This window comes from Pongo abelii, chromosome 1 (assembly GCF_028885655.2).
Source record: "Pongo abelii isolate AG06213 chromosome 1, NHGRI_mPonAbe1-v2.0_pri, whole genome shotgun sequence".
Classification (NCBI taxonomy): Eukaryota; Metazoa; Chordata; class Mammalia; order Primates; family Hominidae; genus Pongo; species Pongo abelii.
Window position 1 is genome coordinate 132448729 of NC_071985.2, and position 18543 is coordinate 132467271.

Sequence of the window (18543 nt, forward strand, 5' to 3'; positions counted from 1 at the left end):
GTAATAATAAAACTACTTGAACTAAGAAATAAGGCCAAATTAATCTCAGGAAAAAATACAATTTTTATGGCACAAAACTAAACTTTGAAAGAGAAGATAGGATTATCTCCTCCTAAACGTTGATATAAACGTTCCCATTAGCTCTCAAGTTCTACTGCTGTTTAAAATACGTGACATGTGGGCTTTTTCTTGGACCTGGGCAATACTGAACAAAATGCAATAGAAAAGCAAACAGGGTGCAAATGAATCACATGGGGACAAGCCAAGACACTGGCACCCCACTGTGGCCTGAAAGCAGCACCCACAAATGAGCCAGCAAGTGACACCTTCCTAACAGACTCCACGCCAGAGACAAGATATTCCACAAAGCCAGGGCCCATCCTGCTAGCTAATAGGGAGGGTGGGGAGGGAGAGCTCTGTCCACCCAGGAGGAGGGAGCCTGGCATGGGGGGCCCTCCTCCAAACCCGGGCAACGTGCTGCTCATTTCCATCTCTCTGGGTCTCTGGGAAACCGCAGCTTCCCATTTCTGCTCACATGTTCACAAAGTACCTCCACCTACTCAAATCTTAAACATAGAAACAAGGGCCTACAAAACGGCATTTTAATTTCTGTCAGAACCAAAGCCATACTCGTCTGAATAAGTCAGTTACAGCAGCACTAGGCACATGAAAAGAACAGCACCCTCCCCAACACCTACTAGATGATTAGCATAAAATGAGAGGGAAACCAGGTCTAGACCCAAAACCACGAGCACAGCGCCACCCAGAGACACTAGGAGGAGCTGCGTGTGAGGAACTCGAGGCTCCAGCCCGGGGCGGCCCTAGTGATTTCTCCTCACTGAAATCAAAGACCCAGTAAAATATCTGGAATATTTCCAGTATTATCCATACTGAAAGATCTGGAATGGAATGGATTTTGAGCCTCCTCGAAGTCTAACAACCAAGCTTAGAGCAAATGGCATGTCATATTTTCTGAGTAGCTGACATGGGGTTGCCAGATAAAATACAGAATGCATGTTCCCTGCAATATTTGGGACATATTTATACTTTTTGTTTTAAAAGTATTCATTGTTTATCTAACATTCAAATTTAATTAGGCAGCCTGTATATTTATTTGCTAAATCTGCCAATCTTAAACCTTCTATACTCTGAACAGTTCCTGCCCTAAAGTATCCACTCCCAGAGATCAGAGATTTGCAAAACCAACTCTTTAAGTTTATTCCATGAGGCAGCATCACATCAGCAGCATTGTAAGCTAGCCAACTGCCCCTAGCAAAAGGCATAGAAGACACTCTGCTCCATGAAGCCAAAGACTAGCAGGGGAGGGAAAAGCAGAGATTGGAATGGGGGTCCAGATAACTGGGTCATAAAACAGAACCACGACAGTGCAAGAGGATGGAGAAGAGATGAGCAATTCTCAAAAAAAAAAAAAAAAAGGAGAGAGGAAAACTAATAACCCTTGTCTCTTGAGAATTTTACCTGTTTAAAGGTGTTCCTGCAGCCTAAAGACACTGCTACTGTATTTCCCCTCATTGTGGCACGTGGGCCTGGAAAGGTAAGGTCTGAAAAAGTGGCATATCAAGAAAGCCACACCACCACCAATTGTCCACACCCAAGCAATTGTTTCTTTAAGGGGTTACTAAAATGAGTTTGTGTCCCAGTTGTCTGAAATTTAAAACCTCATCGTTTTCTAAGACACTAAACAGGTTTTGTTTTATGTTATTTGCTCTTCCTTGACCCGCCCCTTCGATAAGCACAGCCACCACCACCGAGGCCTTGCACACACCTTTGCAGTGAACGGCGATGGCCCCTTTGGTGTTCTCACAGATGTTCAGGAACCTTCGCACGATGTTGTCACTGGGTGTGCTGCCATCTATGAAGAAGAGGTCATAGTGCTCGAAGCCAGCGTCTGTGAAGCGCTTTGCCTCATAAATCTTTTTGTTTAGCCTCACAACTGCAGTCACATTATGCTTTTTGAAATAAGGAAAGTAGGCTTCAGGGGCGTGAAGAGGATAACCTAAAGGAAGAAAGGAGCAGTAAGCAAAAGGCATGCATTTCATCTTCCATAACCCAGAAATACAAAACTCTCAACAATGAAGTGTATAAATCTCAACAAAGCTTGGGAGAAAAGTGTGTTGTGTGAGAGAAAAGGTCACAGCAAGCTCCTAAAAGCATCAATCTGCATAACTGCAAGCACCATAGGAGGTTAAAAAGAAAACTTCTGTAAGTACTGGAAATACATCATTAAAGTTCAAAATCTCAACCTCTAGATTCGAATCCTGGGAGCATACTCTTCCCACTCCCAAAACAAAAGCATTCTTGAAGTAATCAAATGTGCATAACAGACCTAGAATGGTTCTTGGTGACTTTATTCTCCCTTGAGCTTTATTCTCCACTTGACGAATAGTTTTCAACTACAGCTAAAGCTCTTTTGCCATATGCATAGTTTTAATTTGCAGTACAATGCTCCCCAAAAGCAATTATTATTAAGCACCTACTATGTACAAGTCACAATTGCGTATCATTTCAAATTCTCAAAACCATCTCTTAAGAATGGCTAACTCCATTTAACACATTAAGAAACTAAAAGAGGGGGTGTTGGGGAGATATTGGTCAAAGAAAACAAAATTTCAGTTAGAAAGGAGTATGTCCCGGAGATCTACTGTACAACATGGTGACTATAATAACAATGTGTTATATACTTTAAAGTCATTTAGAAAGTAAAATTTAAGTCTTCTCACCACAAAAAATGATAAATATGTGAATACTTAAGTAAGACTTGACTTAACCATTCTACGATGTATACATATTTCAAAACTTGTTGTACACCATAAATATATAATTTTTATTTATCAATTAAAATATAAATTTTTTAGTTAAAAATAAAAAGAATAACTTTTGTGGACACTTCCTTTTTTTGAGGGAGGAAGATGTTCCACCTTTAAATCCCCTTTTATTTTTGAGCGGCGCCACCATCATGTGAGTATTCCTGGGAGCTACACTGTCAGCTGGGTTACAGACCTAGCCTTAGCTAATCAGCCAAGGCGACCACTGGGGGCTTTGGCCATTGCAGGCCTTGCAATAGCAGCTCCAAAAGTTCAGGGGACTAAGTTCCCAGCACACTGATGGCCACATCTGTAACCCATTCAGGATTCACTGATCCCTAACATACCAGCTGAGTGAAATTATCTCAGTTGGAACCCATTCATGATGGTAGGTTACAGGGGCTGCGGCAGCCAGCAAAGTGAACCAGACTGTTTCTACGCTGTGTGCTTGGCTGTATTTCTTGCTGCCTTGGATCCCTGTTATGCTAGTCAGCTCTCAGCTCCAAGCCAACTCTTATGCTCTGTGACACTGGGGCTGGAGTCCATATACTACGTCCTACATTTCCCAGACTACCTTTCTATCTGGCTTCCTATTAGTTGTAAAAATGGGAGGCACTAAAGCTCAACCTGAGGAGGAGGAAGGGAATTCTTCCTGTCCTCCTGGCACTATCACTTTAGCAGCAGAAAACAGAAGCAGCCAGAGCTCCCAGCTTACTTTGGCTCTCATGCCACCATCCTGCTGCACTCATCTCTGAGGCTGGAGCCCTCATGGTCTCCACTCCTCAACCCCCAAATCCAAACACCAGCTGTGTGGCATTCCCTTCAGAGGTCAGAGCACCAGCCTTCTGGCTCCTCCTCAGAGCTCCCAGGTTCTGCTAACTCCACTTTTGTCCCTTTTGTCCCCCCAGCCTTAAAGGTACTAGCTGTTTTCTCCAACATATTCTGGTTTCTTCAGTGTTGCCTTTTTACTTTTTAGTCTTTTTTGAAATAAACTCCTTGTATTAAATTCTTTATGTTTGAAATGCCTAGTGTGGTTCCCATTTTCCCACTTGGGTCCTGTTCATCTTTTAAGCCTAGTTCTCCAGTCTTCTCCTAAAGTCTGTGAGCTACCCAACATATTCCAAAAACTGCCTTTTACCAGAGTTGGACAGCCATAACTGGTACACTTAGCCAGGTCACACAAAGGATGAAGACAGAATTGGAAGGTAGGACCAATTAATCCACAGCTGAGATATGTGATTTTCACAGGCCATGTTGCTTTTGAGCAAACAGGTAAAACAGAGCTTATTTAAAATCTTCTGTGTAGAAACAAGAACTTATACAAACATGGAGAATACACGCTTTTCTAACTGCAAAAATCAAGTCTGTTTTCCTAGTTGATTTACTTGCTCCAATTATTTCCCTGCAACAGATTTATAGCCTAAAGCAAAAAAAGAACTGTAGTTGGCATTAAGAAATAACAGTTTTTCTATCACGTGAGGAATGGGGAGGAGAAGGGCTCATAAACACCTGGGAAGCCTGCCCTGAGTGTGGCAGGCTGGTGAGAGCTTCTGCCTCTGGGTTGCTAGCATGCCTGGGACCTCCATGACAGCACCTGTCACACGTTGTGTTGGCAATTGGTTCGGTGCCTATCCCCTTCCTCCCTGCAACAAAGGCTGCAAGAATCTCTCTTTTCATATATGAATTTCCATCATGAGTAAATGGCAGCATAGCTAATATGCCTAAATAGACTATTAAGAGAAACGATGTATATATCTTTTGAGAAGAAAACACTGGACAGAAATTTTCCAAATATGGCAACAGGGCACTGTAATAACAATAACAACAATAATTGCACCTAACGTTTATCAAGCACTTACTATGTGCTAACCACTATGCTAAGTGCTTTATGTGGATTATCTCATTAAAACCTGCAATTACTCAATTTCTGGTGCCTGGAAAAGTTGGCCCATACACATACAGCTAGTAAGAGGTAGAGCCAGTATTTCAATCCTGGCAGTCAGATTCCAACACCCATGCTGGGGCTAATTTCAAGTAAGATTCAACTTGATTCCATCTGTTAAGACTCCAAATAAGAGAACATGATATGAACATGAGCGGTTAGAATTGGTGAGTAGGTTTTATAAAAATCCTTAAAACTGTTTAGAATAAATTATAACGAACAATGGAAATGTCCTATGACCTGTGAACGACTGTTTGTGGCTTTTACGGATGTACGTGGGTGCTTTTTGCAAGAGACTGGTTTTACCAATGTGTATGATGTGCAGACCCAGAGCTGATGGAGCCTTCATCCGACCCTTACTCCATCTGGCCACAAGATGGTGCGCTGGCATCACTGAACCACAACAAAGTCCTGGAGTTGAGCTGACCAAATAATACATGAAGGGTATCAGAGTCAAAAGAGATTTTTTTATTCATCTCTTCCCAGGCCCTCATTTTAAAGTTCGAAAACTGAAGAACAGCAGAGTCAAATGACTAGTTCACTCAGTCATTATTAAAAGTAAAAACTGCAAACTGAGCAGGCAAATGTAGAAAGACATAAAATCTGTTGATTAGGCCAGCTAATGATAAAAATGTTACCATAATACCTGCTATCTAATAAACGCCTATTATGTGTGCCCAGTACTCTGCAAGGCACTTCATATAACATCTCTAATCCTCACTAGGTGCCTGCAGTGAGCATCATATTTCTCTCACTGTGATATACAGGAAAACCGATGCTCAGAGAAGCTGTGGAACTCACTGAAGTTCACGCAGCCAAAAAGGAATGGAGCCAGGCTTCAACCTGCCCAGGCTCTTTACTAAATGGGACACTGGGCTTCTCTCATTAAAGGAGCAGGCTGATGCCTCAAATGGTCGGGATTCTCAGTCTGAAGCTATCTTTCTCTGTGTGTGTGTCTGTGTGTGTGTGTGTGTGTGTGTGTTTAAATAGAAGTGAGAATGACAGTGACACTTAAGAGACATTTTTACAGAAAATCTGAAATCCAAAATATCTGTTTCATTCTGCTGTTATCCATCATTTATCAATTCAAAAATGTTTAACAAAAAAAAAGTAGGGCTCTTCTCTTCCCCACTGTCAAAATAATGTGAATCAAAATGGCTAAAAGAAACTCCTAGTGTTCCCCGTTGACACAAACACACACTTAAGGCTCTTATAATACATTCTGCCCAGATCCCAAGATTTTAGAGCTTCCTTTAGCTACCTCCTAGCAACAGCTATTTGATCACTTCTTCAAAACCTCAGCTTTTCTAACGAGCCTCTAAAATGACTTTCAGCCTCCTCAGAAAAACACAGGTTTCTCAATTCAAAAAAAAAAAAATTACCACGATGTCACTGTAATTGGATCAAGTTTATTAATTCCATCACAAAATTATTTTCTCAACTTCAAAAAGCATTTACAAAGTTAAAGTCCTTTACAAAAAAGTATAGTGAAGCTTCTAGTGAATATTAGATCTTAAAATGGAAATTCCAGTAAAATAGCCATATTTTACCAATGGCCGCCTTAAATGAAATTGTTCTAGGCATCATAAAAGCTGACAAAGGTGAGATAAATGTACTTTCAGATTTTTTTGTGTCAATATGAGAGGGCACAATATATGCATAGAATAAAATATGCATATACAGCGATATCTTAAAGTGATTATTTCTTGATTATATAATGTTTTTAAGAGTTTTACTCTTTATATTGCTTAAATTTTCTAGAGTGAGCATGTACATCCTCTATAATAAAATTTAAAACAACACAAAATTCAGAATTAAACAGACCAATATTTGAATCCACACACCAACAATTACTGGCCTATGAACCTGGACAAGTTAGGTAATTCCTGTAAGCCTCCAGCTTCTCTTCCATAAAATAAATACCACCTGCTCCAGAGGGTTGTTCTGATCATTAAATAGATGATGTGTGTGCAAGAGGCTTAGCACCCTTCCTGGCAGGAAAGCGAATGGTGGCTATAATTTTTCCCATATTAAATATAGGACTAAAAAATGTTTTAAATATTTTTGACACTTATAACTTATTATACAAAATATGCATATCCTTTTATCTAGTGATTCTATTTCTAACAATTTAGAGAAGAAACTACAGCTGCAAAAAGATGTATGAACATCTATGCCAACCACAGCAGTTTTTAAAAAGTGAAAAACTGTTCATCTGGTTAAATAGATGATGAAATTTAAAAAGAAATAAAAGAATAAGAATAAGAGAAAAACAACTTAGATCTCATTCAAAAATAAATTAACAGGCTGGGCTCAGTGGCTTAAATCTGTAATCCTAGTGCTTTGGGAGGCAGGAGGATCGCATGAGCCCAGCAGTTCAAGACCAGCCCAGACAACATAGAGATCTCATCTCTACCAAAAATTAAAAAAAAAAAAAAAAATCAGCCAGGTGTGGTGGAACGTGCCTTGTAGTCCCAGCTACTTGGGAGGCTGAGGCAGGAAGATCATTTGAGGACAGGGGTTCAAGGTTGCAATGAGCTATGATCACACCATTGCAATCCAGCTTGGGCAACAAAGCAAGAGCCTGTCTCTAAATAAACAAAAGCAAAAACCAAAAATAAATTAACACAATATGGCACAGTCATATGGTAGAACAAAATGCAATGCAGTCGTGGAAAATGATTACATGGATCTTCATTTACTGCTATGGAAAGAAGTTGTGATATGTTAAGTGAGGAAACCTGGCTGTAAGATAGTAACTATGTTATGATCCCACTTTTGTTAAAAAAAAAATAATATTTTCAAAATGCATGTATCCATAGAATATACAATGTCTATATATATAAAAACATTTTAAATGGCTTTTACAATTATATCTCTCAATTTCTCATTAAGAAAACATAGTCAAACACATGAATCACAAATGGTGAAAGTCTTTCGACTTTGCCAAATACCCAACAACAAAACTACTACTGAAACAATATCCCTACTAACATTTCCTGGGCCTGAGTCAGATAATTTGCACAGAAAGCAGGTTTAATCAGTCTTATCTTGAAAGGCCAATTGTCAGAAAGCAGTTTCCTCAGGCTGTCAACATGTAATTCCTAACAACCCAAAATGACAGAGGTTAATTACTGAATGTCCAGACCAAAAAAGATTATTTAGCAAGCTTATAAGTGAGAAGATCAAACTCTGGCTTCACCATAGAGGTATCCTGTTTGTGAGCTTAACTCTCTAGACCTGGATTGCCCATCCACACAGTAAAATCACGATTCAAGCAGAGTTCCCTATTAAATATGTCACAGGTATGAAATGATAAGCATATTTATGAAAGCTCAAATTATAAAACCTAAATGCATGAATAACAATATACAATGAAACTAGATTCTAGAATATGATGATTAAAGAAAAATAAATCTTTTTTTTTTTTTTAAGAGACAGGGTTTTGCTATGTTGCCGAGGCTGGTCTTGAACTCCTGGCCTTAAGCAATCCTCCCACCTCAGCCTTCCAAAGTGCTGGGATCGCAGGCACAAGCCACCATGCCCAGCTGAAGAATAAATCTAGACCAGAGGTTTCAAGTTAGGTTCCCTCAGAACACTGGTATTCCACCTCTATGATCAGATAGAAAAAAAAAGAGGTGGGGGGTGCTATTTTGTTCACGGATATTTTTTCAATTTTATGTACTTCTCTTGTAAATTATTCTTGAACCTCTGTTGTCTATCATTACTTGTTTTCTAGGGAATGTTAGTAGATAGAAAAAATTAGTAAGTACAAAATAAGTATTAATGGGACTTGCATAGCTGATCATGTTTCATTCAAAAGGTTTATTTTTAGTTTTGTTTTTATTTTTTTCTTAAATATGTATGCCCATGGCAATAAATTATGCTGCAAATAAGTAGTTTAACCACTGTCAGCTAGAAAATTGTACCTAGTTGTCACAATGGAACTAAGTGTATCAGTGTAGTGGCAATGTTTAGGAGCCCTCCTCTGGTTTGGAGTACCAGTTCTGCCTATTACTTTGTGACCTTGGGCAAATTCCCTACTAATAAGGCTCAATTTACTCCCCCCTAAAATGCAGATAACAATATCTATATCTCATAGAGTTGTGTTGAATGTTAAAAGAGATAATGCTGTGATCTGTGTAACTAGCACCTAAGTATTCAGTAAATGACAGATTGTCTTCATCATCATTATTCAACATGGTGTTACCCAAAGAACATCTTGATGTGTAGCACTCTACCAACAAATAAATCTGAGAACCACTGAAAGAATACAGCAATCTGCTTATGAGTCTGACCAGTTTGTTTCTCAGATTCTTCTCTAATAATTGGGGGTCAGGTAAAGTGAACATCCTATTTATGGCAAGCTAAAAATTTGTTAAGTTCTAAAACAGTGATTATAGCTCCACCTACTGGAAATACAATATTTAACACACTAGTTACTACTGTTCAATTTTTTAAATTATGAATAAATATTCTTTGGAGAATATTACCAAAGAAAATAATTATCTGAGGAAGTTAAGAAACTTAAAAAGATAAATCAAAATAAATGTTTGGATGGTAAAGGAAAAAAAAACCTACCATTCTCAATTTTGCTTTTAGGATGTGGTCCACTAAATGCTAAAAATTTTCCTGGAACAATCCAGTTGAAGTCACCATTTTCAACTCGCTGGCAGAATTTTGTAAGAAAAGAGAAGAAAAATATTTTATAATTCTTATACAATTTAGGAAACCCTTACAAATAAAACTGCTTTTCACTCTTAGTACTAATTAGATATACATGTAGACAAATATAGCTTAAAATAAAAACATGCACCTGATTCTCAAAATGCTATTTAGGAATTCAATCCGCTTTAGAGAAACTTGTGTCTAGACTGTATGAAATGTTTAGAAACTTTTATTTACGGCAGAGGTATTTTGCATAAAATGTTTGTTTCCTGGCCACTCTGCAAAGAAATGAAATGGAAACAAACATTGCTTGTCCTGGCAATAAATAAGAGAAAATGGGAAATATGAAAACTTTCCATGAATGTAGTAAACATATTTTAAACAATGAAAAAACATCTGTAAATATCAAGCTCATGATGAATACACTTCCAATTTTTTTTCTCTTTTTATAGGGCTGTTATCTCTTGTCAATGCCGATTTTTAGAGGGGGAAATGGCAAAAGGCAGGAGTGAGTGATATTGGCGCATCCATTCCACAAACCAGAGTCAGCCAAGCTGTACTCTGGGGGATAACAAGATTCAGGCAAGTGACATACATAGAGTCAGGTGCTCCTCCACTCCAGCTAATGAGACACCTTGTAGGAAAGCCAACTGAACACAGCTGATCTTCCAACTGAATTTTCATGTGAAATCTCTCTTTTTAAAATGTTGACTTTTTAAATTAAGTTTTTAACTCCTATGAAACCAAATAAAACATGCCCGTTAGCTGACTTTGAGCACCAGTTATCAGCCTCTAGTCTAAACACACTAAGAGATCCTCAGAAAAGGCTTAAAAGGACCAAGAAAGTAGCCAAGCACCTTCCCATGCCTCCATCATCTCCCTCATTTTCTTCCCTTCCCCATGTGCCTCCGAACCATGGGACACTGGGGCACGAAATTTGGGTAAGGTTACCCCAAATTTTGCAGTCATTAGGAGGCATTTGTGCAATGCATCACAAAATATATGTATCACCTCTTCACTTACGCTGTCTTTACCACCACCACCCCCTCCCCACCTACCCCTACCCTTGCCCTCCTCGTCTCCATCCTCAGGCAGGGAAGCAATGTTTTTCTCTTCACTGAGCCATCCATTACCATCCATATAAAAAGCTTTCTCCCCCCATTATATGGCAAGGACCTCAATAGTAGAAAACTGACCAAAATATAGACTCTGTACTCTACCATAAGAACACAATAAATACTTGTTAAACAAATTGGAATATGGCCATCAAAAAAAAACTGGAGCCATTACTTTAATTACTTATATTACCCATTATCATTTCCATGAAAATCAAAACTTGGCTATAAAATATAATTGTCATTTTTTAAATGCAGATGTTTTTTCCCAGTTATAAAAAGTTATATGTGAAACTGTGCATACCATTTTATAAACATCTGAACTGCATTTAATCTAGTTGTAATAAACATAATATCTCCAGCTGGGCGTGGTGGCTCACGCCTGTAATCCCAGCACTTTGGGAGGCCAATGCAGGTGAATCACCTGAGCTCAGGAGTTCAAGACCACCCAGGACAACATGGTGAAACCCCGTCTCTACTAAAAATACAAAAAAATTAACCAGGTGTGGTGGTGTGCACCTGTAGTCCCAGCTACTTGGGAGGCTGAGGCAGGAGAATTGCTTGAGCCCCAGAGATGAAGGTTGCAGTGAGCCGAGTTTGCACCATTGCACTCCAGCTTGGGCCACAGAGTGAGACTCCATCTCAAAGGAAAAAAAAAAAAAATCTCCAAAATGCCCTAAGTAAAATCTAAGAAACCCTGAGTGTTATGAATGCACATGTGAAATTAAACCTCAAGCACAGCTTCTATTTATAACAACTTAAATAAAGAATCTAATTATGGCAATTAAAATTTGCTTCTTTAAATAAAAGTCTCAAATTAATTATTCAATATCTCTCAAGTAATTATTAAGCTTAAAACAGTATTTGAAAATCCAAGAATAAAGGTATGCACTAATCATCAAGAGACTAAAACCAATTCTTTATGAACAATAAAAGAAAATAGGTTCCTACGGTCATTATTTCTGTATCCTTGACCACCAACCAAGTAGGTTAGATAAATAGGCTCTGCAATATCTGCTTATTTGGATTACAGAAATCCATTTGGTTAAATAGCAACCTTTTATAATTAATCATAAAGAGAGAGGCAAGGGGCTCCCTAAGATACATTCATTCACAGAACCAAAAGAATATGTTTGCAAATCCTCCTACCCAAAAAGATAAATAGTAGATAATATTGGGTTATATTCAGCAGCCAGGATAAGGTTGATGGAATAAACAAAAAGATTTAGGTCTTAGACCTAAATCTGAGAAAAAAATTAATAAGGAAGTTACAGCTTTTAACTGACCTAATATAATATACGCTTACTTTGGTAGTCTTCCAAAGTTAATATTTGTGCCTTTATTCATAGTGAATTATACAAATGTCAATGTTTATCAATAATAAAATACTTTATATGACACAAGTTGGTTTTTCTAATTAAACACACACATACACTTCAAAGAAACCTAGATCAGGCAGGAACTTAAGGTACTTTCCAATCCTACCACATTTTGTAAACAAATATCTAAGCAAGGATGAGGCAAGAGTATGATATCACCACTTCTGATCTAAAGCCTACTACCTACCAAATACTATGCAAAAAAACTATAGATGTTCTTCACTGTAAGAAAAATCCAAAATAAAAAAATCTGAATTCCTGAAAGTGATACATTTAGGTGTTGTTATTCACTGTGCTATAGGATTCTCCAATCTACAAAAGATTCACAGCTTTCTTTTGAATAACTCACTCTCCTGGTGCACTCAAAATATAATTTGACTAAAAAACATGAATTTTTACAATTACTTTTGTAAAAAAAAAATTCCTTTTTTTTGGAGATGGAGTTGCACTCTGTTGCCCAGGCTGGAGTGCAATGTTGCAATCTCAGCTCACTGCAACCTCTGCCTCCGGGTTCAAGCAATTCTCCTGCTTTAGCCTCCCAAGTAGCTGGGATTACAGGCACACGCCACCAGGCCCGACTAATTTTTTTGTATTTTTAGTAGAGACCGGGTTTCACCATGCTGGCCAGGCTGGTCTCAAACTCCTGACCTCATGATCCACCCACCTCAGCCTCCCAAAGCGCTGGGATTACAGGCATGAGCCACTGCACCTGGCCAATTTTTATGATTTCTAAGAAATGCATCTGTGACTCTACAGTAATAGTCACAAATACATTTTTCAGTCCAAACACTGAAAACTATTTGAACTTTTTACTACTGTAATAAACCTACAATAAGATAGAAAAGATAGTCTTTGAGGTTGACTATTACAAGATTGATTTCCTTTATCAACAGATGTGTTTTCTAGGAAAACATGCAGAAACAGTTTTGAAGCGCAATTCAACATTCATTTAGACATTTGCTGAGCCTTTATTATATATCAAGGACTGTAACTTGGTGTTGAACATAAAAAGCATTCTCTATGCTTTTATGGAGTCCAAAGGCAAGTGGGAATGACAAATAACAGTAACAAAAATGGCAGCAAATATGTGCATACCACTGACTCTGTGTTAAGCACTAGTGTATTCTATACAACTTACTTCTCATAGCAACCCTGAGAGGTAGGTGTTATTTTCATCTTCGTTTTATCCATTAAAGAAAAAGTCACATTACACTTTGAACATGTGATGCTAAAAGTACGTAAGAGGAATGACAGTGGCACAAAGACTATTTTGAAATTTAATAAGGTAGAACCACAATGGCATTTTAAAATTCATTTAAAAGTGCCTTCTTTATATTTCCCTAACTTCTAAAACAACAAAACAGTGTTGACAGTATAGTTGTATTACATAAACGCAAATATGCTGTAAGGACAGGCACTTTATGAGCTTAAGGCAAAGTAAATATTTGAATTATTTGGTTTAAGTTGACATGCCATCTGGCTTTAAATAATAATCAAACTCTAGATTATTAATTTAGACTTGCTTTTGAGGGAGACGGTGCGGTGGAGGGAAAGAGGAGTGTCCCACGTGGATGACTGCTTCACCTCTGCTAGCATCAGCTACAGCAGGGAGAAAGTAGAGTTGGAAAACATGTAGAGGCCTATTCCAAAAGTCCAGATCAGTGAACACCTCTGCTGGTACAACAGCAGGGTGCAAAAATCCAGTGCACATTTGCAGATGCTACTCCAATGTTCAAGACGCAAAGATGATTTGGAGTCAGCAGCACATACATAGTTGTTGAAACTTGGAACTGGATGCACTCAATCATACAAAGTGTGTATAACCAGAAATCATGAGGTCCTAGAGAACCCCAGCAAATCAGGGTGGGCAAAGGAAGAGAAAGGACTTGAGAGGGAGGCTGAGAAAGACGGCTAGCCATAGAGGGAGGAAAAACCCAAAAGACAGCACATTATAAATCAGGGAAGGAATGCGAATTAGAGAGCAACCACAGAACAAACCCAGCAGGAAGAAGAACAAGCATAGCCACTTGGTTTTACTAACCCTTGTGTTAGCAGGAACAGTTTCAGTAGAGGCCAGACCATAATTAGTTAGAGTCGAGACTGCTCTCTTAAGAAGTTTGGAGATAAAAGAAGGAAAAGATACCAAACAATAATTAAAGAGGAAGAAAAAAAGCCATGGGGAATTGTTCAGGTCAGGGTAAGTCTCAAAACATTTTATAGACTTAACCAACGTGACCTTTGAACCAGCAATGGGTGTAACAGATACGGAAACACTGGGTCCCCTCACTTTTGAAGTTGCGGTGGCCAGGAAGTAATTTTGCTTCCTTAAACTTGAGGCTTTAGAGTGGTATAATGAACACTACCAGACGGCTCCAGGAGAATGCTTCTTCTAATAGTTCTTCCAATATTCAAATCGCCACAGGAGGCGTACTTCCATAACTGCTCCAGGTGATGAGGACATGCCCACATACTTGCATTCTGGGGACTGCTTGACCCCAGCCCTATGGCAGTCCCATATTTCCAGTTCCATAATCCACTAACATGTAAAGAAGGCAGGCCAAGCAGCATCCAGATTACATTTTAGTTTGCTGTACAAATTCTAATCCAAACAAAGTCTTGAAGCATCATAACTTCAGTGTTCAACAACATTGACTCCTGCTGTTGACCCAATGTGACTTACTGAGAGAGAGGAAGCCTAACAAACTTTACTGTTTCTCAAGGTAGGTGCTAAAGAGCAATTGTTAGGACTCTACACCACCTGGTCAATCTGAAAATTTACTTATGCAGTGAAGGGTGACACAGTCAACCTGGAGACAGGTCCCCAGTCACATATTAAACTAAATTGATGTTCCATACAGAACTGGTCTTAGATTAAAATATCTATCAATCTGTGTTGTAAATAACTGACTTAGAAACAAAAAAAAAAAAAAAACCTCACTCTTGCAGCATAGATTGGCTGCTGATAAAAGAAACATCATTTGAAGAAGTTGTCTACCATGGTAAATTTGTCCCTTGGAATATTACTGCAAAATCAGAATGGATTCTTAATCAACATGTTTTAGGCACTTTCCACTGAAAACAGATCATATAAAATATCTTGAAATGTGCTATACTCCTGTTTTTAGTATTATTCACAGACTTATTCATTAGTTCTTTCATTCCACAAATAATGACTGCCCACTATGAGTGTACTGTGCTACTAGGTTAGTTACTCAAACAAAGAATAATAAGACACAGTTCCTGCCCAAAAGTACCTGCAAATACAGGAAAGACACAGATGTGTAAACAGAGTATCACACAAGGCTACATAAGAAGAGCTTCCATGGGGTTAAGACTTAACAGTCAGCCATGTAAATACAGTGGACCAGAAAGAAGAGCTGACGGGCAGGAGGAGGGAGCAAGAGCATGTGCAAAAGCTCAGAAGCCGCCACCTGGTAAGCTGCGTGGATTTGGGTATGGGGAGGGAGTGGAAAAGGACAAGGGTGGAGAGGAAGGACAAGCCCATGTCAAGAAGGGCCTTCTGTGCTGTAGTAAGGAGTCTGCATTTCCTCCACACCTTTAGTCAGTGTGGAGCCCATTAAGGGGAAATGATAAACAGGGGAATGATATAATCAGACTTAATTTTTAAAACCTACACCCTGATAGTAATGTGAAGTCTTGATCGAAAAGGCCCAAGATCCAAGAAAGAACCAATCCCAGGCATCCAGAATGAACCCATGCTTTTTCACAAACAGTTCCCAGACGGGCTACATTGTAATGTGGCTAAAATAATGTGAAATCACTTTCTAGAATAGAAATGGTCTTTCCCCAAAAGAGCACCCTTTAGGTGAAGATGGCAATAATGATAACCTGTGAATTGCTTGAATGTCTCAGGAACAAAATAGTCCACATTTCAGCCTGTCATGGATCAGTGAGAAATTCTGTATCACAACTAAATTGATAAGCATAAAAGTGGGGGCTTGGAGCAAGACTCAAATATGGCAACTTCTGCAGAATGAGGCACAAGAATACATGGATTCTATGGTACCAGGTGACAAGAGCAAAGGCTTTAACCCTACACATGGAGAGATGATATTACTGGTAGCCTTCTAAAAAACAAAAAAGAAAAAGAAACATTGGGCCTAACAAATATATGGAGCAAACATGAGGCATTTAATATCTGTTCAACAAATGAACTGAAAAGCTATGAGAACGAGGCCATAAGGAGCATGGTGTGGCTACTTGACTCTCAAATAAGAAATGTTCATCTGTACACCATTATTTCTGTAAAACAAAGCTTCCTAGCCAGTGTGACCAGAATGGAGCTGCCTGGGCAGACTGGAGCAGCCAGAGTCCCCAGGCCAGTTGCCAACAGCTATGAGCTATAATCACAGGGTGTTGAGCAAATATTATCATTTTCTCCATGTGCCATGATGAAAAAACAAAAGGAAGCCCTGTGCGGTGACTGTTGTCAAGGCAGTAACAGGTGCCTCTGTCATCAGGCCTGCAGGCCAAGTATGGCTCTAACTTCTGTGAAGACAATGGTAAAGAGGTGGCCTGGGTTTGTTCACATTTAAAAGTACAGGTTCAAGGCCACAATAGCTTGATATTCTGGAAAATATTCTCGTAATTTTGTTTTTCACACCCAAAAAAGGAATGAGTTATGGCAGGGGGGCAGATAATGGCAGCTAGAAAACAGCTCAAAGAAAAAAAGTCAAAGTGCTTTCTCAGTTTTGAAGTCATTTTTCAACTTTTAGCTCCACCTAATCCCCAAATAGATATTTAAGGAGACTCCTTGAAACTGCATGGGCTGAATTTTGAATGGGGTAACAAATGTAAGCCACAGTGATGAGGAACCTCCAATGTTGCCACTGAAGCACCATTTCTCTGCATTTCTTCCCCCAAACTCAACTAATAACAGGACACTGCTACCGCATCACACTTCCATCATCAAACCATGGCAAGCCTTTTGGTAAATAGTGGAAAGCCCTTGGGGACAAGCAAAATAACAAACTAGAGACATAACTTCAAATTCTGTCTGATAAATAACAACTGCTTAACAGTAGCATCATGAATGATCACTGGTGTTTGGGCAACATCTTGTTTGGTAAGGACAGCTACCCCCCAAAAAAATAGAAGAAAGCTGACTGAAGGTAGACTCTGTATACGGGTGCCACTTCCAGGTCTTACGAGCAGAGTATTAGCCTACACTAGCATTAACCACTAACTTTACTACTGAAGAGCATAGTTCCTCACATACCTACAGCTACATAATTTAATTGAATGTTCAAGCTCTATCATCTTCATTATTTTTCCCTAGGACAAAAGGTCAACTTTCATTTTTCTGAACTAGATTGGAAATGGCTAGATTTCAAAGGAGTAAAAGTTCTCAAGGTTCTCAAGGTACGTATTCTTTGAGAATATCTTAAGAAGCTGTTGGAGAAGTACAAATGTTTTGACACTGATTCCTAGAGGAAGGTTTTGGACCACCGTCTCACAGTTACTTTTCTGGACCTTCCCAGCATTGCTGCCCAAATTTCATGTCTGATCGGGGCAAATGTAAGAACTGCACAGTTCCACAACAGCCTGGTAAAGGACCTGGAAAGACCACATTTTGGAAGATACTTTTGCAAGATGGAAGCCAACACCTGGTGTTTATCAATACTTAATACAATGGGCCATTTTTAAGTCACACGAAAATAAAGCAAGAGCCTGAGGTATCTCACCTCGAGCTTTCTAAATAGAACAGGGCTTTGAAATTAATTCTCATGTGAACAACAGATCACATGAAGCAAGGAGATATAACCTAGGCTTCATGTCACACTGATGGACTATGACAATACATTGGCTAACCTGTCCTTGCAGAATCCATACTCTAGCTCCATGTGGCTACTATGCACTTGAAATATGGCTAGTCTAAATTAAGATATGCTATAGTATAAACTGCACACTGGAGGCCATGCGTAGTGGCTCACACTTGCAATCCCAGGACTTTGGAAAGACAAGGTAGGTGGATTGCTTGAGTCCAGGAGTTTGAGACCAGCCTGGGCAACATGGCGAAACCCCATCTCTACAAAAAATACAAAAATTAGCAGGGCAAGGTGGCACACACCTGTGGTCCCAGCTACTCTGGAGGCTGAGGTGGGAGGATGGCTTGAGCCCAGGGGGTCAAGGCTATAGTGAGCCTAGGTTGCACCACTGCACTCCAGCCTGGGTGACAGAGCAAGACCCTGTCTTAAAAAAACACAATAAATAAAATAAATAAACTACACACTGGGCTTCTGAGGCTTAATTCAAAAAAACCTAAAATACATCATTAATAATTTTTATATTGCTTACATGTTAAATGCTATTTTAGGTATATTAGTAAATATGTAAACAACATATTTACAACAAGTAAAATGTATTGTTAAAACTAATTTCATGATATGACTTTCATATTTCTATTGGACAGCACTGCTTTAGACCCTGGAATTACAGAAGGAAGATGGATATAACCTTTTGCAGGATGGGCAGAGGTTTATCTGTAGACTTTACACAACAAAGTATTTCCCACATTCAGTTGACCTCATCACTAGAAGCATTTATAAGTAGCACTCTTTCTATAAGATTCCCCTTTAATCTCACATAGAGAT

At 38.9% G+C, this 18543-nt stretch overlaps 1 protein-coding gene across 5 annotated transcripts in view; it reads right to left on the minus strand.

The window, feature by feature from the left end:
• Nucleotides 1-18543, minus strand: part of CDC14A (cell division cycle 14A) — a 176132-nt gene that overhangs the window by 56596 nt on the left and 100993 nt on the right. For all 5 annotated transcript variants that reach the window (XM_024237529.3, XM_024237536.3, XM_054530709.2 and 2 more), the window contains exons 8-9: nucleotides 9349-9436; nucleotides 1787-2017 (exon numbers count right to left, since the gene is read on the minus strand). In XM_024237529.3, the coding sequence (XP_024093297.1) occupies nucleotides 1787-2017; nucleotides 9349-9436 (319 nt within the window). The remainder of the gene's footprint in view (nucleotides 1-1786; nucleotides 2018-9348; nucleotides 9437-18543) is intronic.